Source organism: Athene cunicularia (genome assembly GCF_003259725.1).
Source record: "Athene cunicularia isolate RWA chromosome 5 unlocalized genomic scaffold, athCun1 chr5_part2, whole genome shotgun sequence".
NCBI lineage: Eukaryota > Metazoa > Chordata > Aves > Strigiformes > Strigidae > Athene > Athene cunicularia.
The window spans coordinates 6,698,793-6,704,278 of NW_020799102.1; the positions used below are offsets into that span (position 1 = coordinate 6,698,793).

General features: G+C 50.8%; 1 protein-coding gene across 1 annotated transcript in view; it reads right to left on the reverse strand.

The window, feature by feature from the left end:
* TSPAN32 (tetraspanin 32) overlaps positions 1-3,646 on the reverse strand; it is a 30,657-nt gene extending 27,011 nt beyond the window's left edge. Inside the window, exons 1-3 of the mRNA XM_026850651.1 lie at positions 3,571-3,646; positions 1,418-1,532; positions 1-91 (exon numbers count right to left, since the gene is read on the reverse strand). Coding sequence (XP_026706452.1) covers positions 1-91; positions 1,418-1,532; positions 3,571-3,636 — 272 coding nt within the window. The 5' untranslated portion in view covers positions 3,637-3,646. The remainder of the gene's footprint in view (positions 92-1,417; positions 1,533-3,570) is intronic.
* Between the last annotated feature and the right edge of the window lie 1,840 nt (positions 3,647-5,486).

Genomic DNA, 5,486 nt, shown 5'->3' on the forward strand with positions numbered 1-5,486 from the left:
GTGAGGCACGGTGACTCCCGCACCGTGGCGGCGGAGCTCAGCAGGGCTGCGAGGATCAGGGTCATGCTGAGGCAGATCCCGAAGTAGAAAGCTGGAAGGAAGGCAGACACGGGAGCTGCGGTCAGACACCAAGACGTTAGGGCTAACAGAGGCCTGGTCTGATGCTTTCACTCAAAGAGGGACCAAAAAGTGCATTTTGGGGAGCCGGTCCAAGAGGACCAGGCTGCAGAACTGAAATTGTTTCATAATTTATTCAATACCCCTCATCTGTGTATGCTTGTCTGGCAGGGCTGTAAACCTCTGAGCGGTTCCCACAGCTCCAGCAGAGCAAAGCACCCGGAAAGCGTGTCAGTCCACCCAACAGACCGCAAGCTGTCAATTATTACAGCACTCTGATAAGGATCTCCCCAAACGGGGGATGCAGATGCGCAGGCAGCGGCTGTCCTGCGCCCGATCAGGACATGGTGCGCTGCTAATCTGGTGTAACACCCGCCCGCTGGTTTCCTCCTGGCTAAGGCAGGGTCACAGCTGGTACCCCGGGGCAGGGCTCAGGGACCACAGCGCTGTGAAGGGCTTTCCAACCCGCACTCGGGCCTAGAGGTGCAAAGAGTTAATGCTTGCAAGCAAAGCAAGTGGAAGCATTGCTGGAGAGGGGTGGCGGGGAAGGGAGAGCCTCCAAGGTTCCAGCCTGTCTAACCCCTGGTGTCTGTAGGAAAGGGGGAGGGCTGTACCTTAGCTTTGGACTAACATAGTTCCTTAGCTTTGGACTAACATAGTTTTACACATGTTAAACTGAAATTGAGATCCAGGATCTAAAGAGCATACGAGCATGTTTAAGCTCAGACAGAGTATAGCTCTGAAGGAGCAGCACATGTGGGTGCAGCAGAGAGCAGAGTACTTTAGTATCTGGGCTGTTTTCATCTCTTTGCTCTAGCCTTGTATCTGAGACTTGGTTTATATTTCTCCCAACCACATTTCCTTCCCAAACAGGTGTTTCCATGCATTTCTCCTCCCAGCCTCAATTTTCTATGCTCTGCTTCAACTCCTGGAACAGTCCCTCTCCCCACGCCCCCAGGGCCCTCCCAGCCCCACTGCACCTTTAGGTCGGTCGGTGGCTGAGCTCCCCCAGAGCTTTCAGCACAGCACAGGGGAAGGATGGGGAGACGGTGAATAGCAGGGCAGGAGCGAATGCAGCAGCACCTGAGCACCCTGTGCTCCCACAGCACCCCTTGGTGCCAGGCATGCGAAGCCAATACAGAAAGAAAGTGCCTGTGGGGCTGTGTTAATCCTAATGCATCCTCCAAAAGCCAGCCCCTGCCTCCTCCTGCAATACCTCAGCATTTCCTTCATTTGCTTTAGGGGATTTTGCAGCTCCTGCACTCATCAAAGGTTTCACTGGGGTGCAACCCCGACGTACCTGCGTGGTGGATGACCCTGTAGGAGTTGCTCTCCAGGGAGATGTTGCTGATGAGGGTGAAATGGAGCCCGTAGTGGGTGACTGTGCTCAGTGTGGCAATGGACAACCCCAGCAGCTGGAAGAGAAGGATTTTAGGAAGGGATTAACAAGGCAGAAGCTCCTGCTGAGGGCACGCTAAGCTTAGAGGTGTATACTCCAGAGCCCCACGCAGATGCAGACAGCCTGATCCAAAGACCGCTGCGTGTACTCCAAAATGCACGTAGAAGGACAAACCCCAGACACTTTCACATACTAAAGCTCTTTTTCTCTCTTGCATAATGAGTGCACATGATGCCGCGCAGCCTACAGTCTCTTGGCCAGTGTCCATGGATGAAATTCCCAGCACGTAAAGAAAACCCAGAGGATCGATGCTCTCGCAGCACACCCGTGCGGTCCCACCCTGCTCCGCAGAGTACGCACATGCAGTTGTGAGGGCTGCTAGCTTCAGTAGTGGTTTCAGGCAGGGATGATGTTCTCTGCTTTGCTCTTTGCAATGCTAGTCCCATTGCCTGATGCTGGCTATATTTTTTACTGTAGAGTGCAAAGAGTTGAGTCTTGTGCTATTCTTAAGTAACCTGTGCTGGTTTCTGTCTCTGCGACATGTTGCTGGGCCATTCATGTTTCTGTCCCATCTCTGAGAGTGTTGGTATGCCCAGGGCATGGGGTGATGGCCAGCACGTTACCCTCCATGTTGCCCAGAGCAAGTCCAGGCAACGGAGAGGGAACATCTGTGGTGCCACCTGGTCCTAGGGCAGGGCTCCTCGCAGCACGGCTGGTGGCAGAGCTGGGATGGAGGCATGGGCAGCAGGATGGTTAAAAAGAGCTCCAGCTCTAGTGTAATGAACCTGGGAAGTACAAGATGTGAGGCCACTCCGAGATCCTAAAATAAAGCTTCATCATTTTGTGCCTTTATGATACAGAAACACAAGGCTATCCCTGTGTTATCCCTGAGTTATCCCTGTGTCAAACGTGACAGTCTGGTGTCAATCCCCACTGTATGTCATTTTCTAATACATTTTCCTGGAGACTTACACTTTCAGAAGCTCAATACATCCAAACCATAGCATTTTCTCCTTATAAGTAACTCAATTTGTGGCACCTACTGATCCTTCATGCTGTGCATTACTGCCTGTCTTGACCCACGCCCAGCAAAATGCTAAGTGCATCATTGTTTCTGAGAAACGCCAGTCTCAAATCCTCCCAACAGCAGTAACATGATTTTAGCCATCCACAGCAGCTGTGCCTTAGCATCTCTAAACATGCTTGGCACCAGTCCTCCTTTGACTTCCTCCAAATGTCATATCTTGTTTGGAAGAGTACAGCCACTACAGACAACGGTCTTGAAATGTTGAATTTTGGACAAACTATAAATTTCATGTGTGGCCCCAAATAAGGTACTGCCTTTTAATTACACTCTTTCCAAGCCACCAACCCTCTTTGAACTAAACACAGGTTATTATTATTTTTTTAAGCTTGCAAGTTTTGATGAAGTGAAAAGGCAACAAGCACACAGAACTCAAAACCACCCAGAAGTGTTCCCCAGTTTCCACCATCTCCCATCAGCTTTAACAGAAAGTGTCAAGAAGTTCCCCTTGAATTTGCTTTAAAAGCTGATAAAAAGGATCCCTAGAATTTCTTTTGCTTTGCGGTGCGGATCCGCAGGTCTCTCACACACACTTCCAGCAGAGCCTTGCGGTTTCATAACCTCACTGATCCCGCTGCAGCCAACCACCCTCCCAGCAACAAGGGTGACTGCAGAACATCCATTCTCCCTCTTGCTCCGAGGAGACAGGAGCAAATATCTTTTTGCTGAAAACCACCCATTCTGCTGGCAGCGACCTTTCCTTTCTCCTTCGAGGCAGCCGCTGGGTTGTGAAAGAGCTGCAGTGGCGTGACAGCCCTGAGAAACCAGAAGTCTATCAGCAGAGGGGGGGGCGATGCTGGTGGCCAGTGATAACCGCCCAGCGTGCAACGATAACTCGGGCAGTTGGCTTTGCTTGTCCTCCACCCGCAAAAAACAGATCGTGGGAAAACCCGACCCTCTCTGAGTGGGAACAGGGAAGGCAACAGTTCACCTCGATTCTGCAGAGATCCCCCCAAACCTGCCTGCTCACCATGACACAGAGGCTGGTCACCATCAGCTGGCACTTGGTGGTCCTCATCCCGCACCTTGGTCCCATGGTTCCTTGTCCCCAGAGAGAGCTGGCAGTTGGTCCCCCCAGCTCTTGATAAAGCCTGGGTTTCCACCAAAGGGAGGCATGGCCACAGCGGGGCCTCTCGGGAAGTGTAGTCCCCACCACGTGTTGATGCACCTCCTCCTGCCTGATTATCAAATCCTGTTTAAAGCAGCCGCCTTCTGCCCAGGCTCTCAGTGGGCTGCTATCAGCTCCAACACACAGCCAGCGGGGAAAGGAGGAAAGTCATACAGAAAAACAGCGTTTCACAGAGTTCGGAGCAAAGCTCCTTGAAAAAAAATTTTTGAAACTGTTCAATCAAGTTTCAGTATCAAAATACCCTGTTTTTCACTTGACTTCCCTGCGTCACTTACAGGGATGCAGTTTTGCTTAATGAACATTGTCACTAACTATTTTAGATCTTCATAAATAGTATCTTGGGAAAAAAAATGAGGAAAATGTTATTTAGGAAAAAATAACCAGTTGTTTAAAGAGGAGATCAAAACCCCCAAACAGATCTGCGCGAGTCTTCCAAGACACTATTAAAACTTATTTGCAGGCAAAGGGAAAAAAAATCCCTTTGGTAGTATTTTGTGCAGAAAAAATGGCTCTACATAAATATAACCCCCCTGCTTGGGAAACCCTCACTGTCCATGGACATTTTGACTCTGTCCTTTCTCCTCTCCTAGCACTGAAGACCCCATGGACCCACGGCTACAGAGAACTCAGGTGACTTCTGGTCTTCAAAACCAGCTGCCTGCTGGATGTGTGTTTCCCAAAAGTAAATACCAAAGAAGCCTCGAGAATGATAATTCCAAAGGGAGACTGAGTGCCTTAGTCGTCCTTAGTTTCGGAGCTAGACTGGTGGAAAAGAGGTGAAACGGACTAACAGAAAATAGTTGCACTCCCCCCAGGTGGCAAAGAACGGGGGGAAAAAGGTAAAACCCTCCCACATCAGTAAATGTAGCTACAGGAAAATGACAAAGAAGAAAGATGAGGAGAGTGAAAAAAGCAAGGAAGATGCATTTTGTAGAGCAAAGAGAAGCAAGAGAAAGTGAGTTGCATAAAGCCATGTCCACAGGAAAAAGCATGTCATGATCTTCTGACTACATCACTAGCTTTCTTGCAAGTTTTATTGCAAAACATCTTGGTTGCAACCTCCTGAGATACCAAGGAGAGCTGCCACAGCTGTTTCCAAACACATTCCCCATGAGTCGTGGGTCCCTGCTGTGGGGGTGTCCCTGGATGCCCAGCAGGAGACACTGATGTACCTATGTGCACAGAGAGACCTTCTTACCCCAGCCAACAGCCTGAAACCACCTGAGAAAGGCCAACAGATGGGCAGCAGGGCAGGGAGCAGTGGGGAGAGCACTACGGAGAGAGGGCAACTGGCTGGGGATGCAGCTGATGCCCAGCCACACCGGTCTGGGAGCAGGGACCAGATGCCATCCACAGCAGTGCAGACCCCCAGGGACAGAAGTACAGCTGCAAGGTGAGCAGCTGGATTTAGACTGGATATTAGGAAGTATTTCTTTCCAGAGCGGGTTGTTAGGTGTTGGAATGGGCTGCCCAGGGCAGGGGGGGAGGCCCCTTCCCTGGAGGGGTTGAAGAGTCGGGTTGACCCAGCGCTGGGGGATCTGGTGGAATTGGGAATGGTCAGTGTGAGGTTCATGGTTGGGCTGGGTGATCTTCAAGGGCTTCTCCAACTGAGATGATTCTGTGATATCCACATGGTCCCCATGATGGGCCAGGTGGGGAAGGTGCCTTATGAAAAGCTCTGGTGGAGCTAGGGCTGCATCCAAAGGCAGAGCTGATAGCAGCCGTCATTTCTTCTGGCGCTGCGGGACGCAGACAGT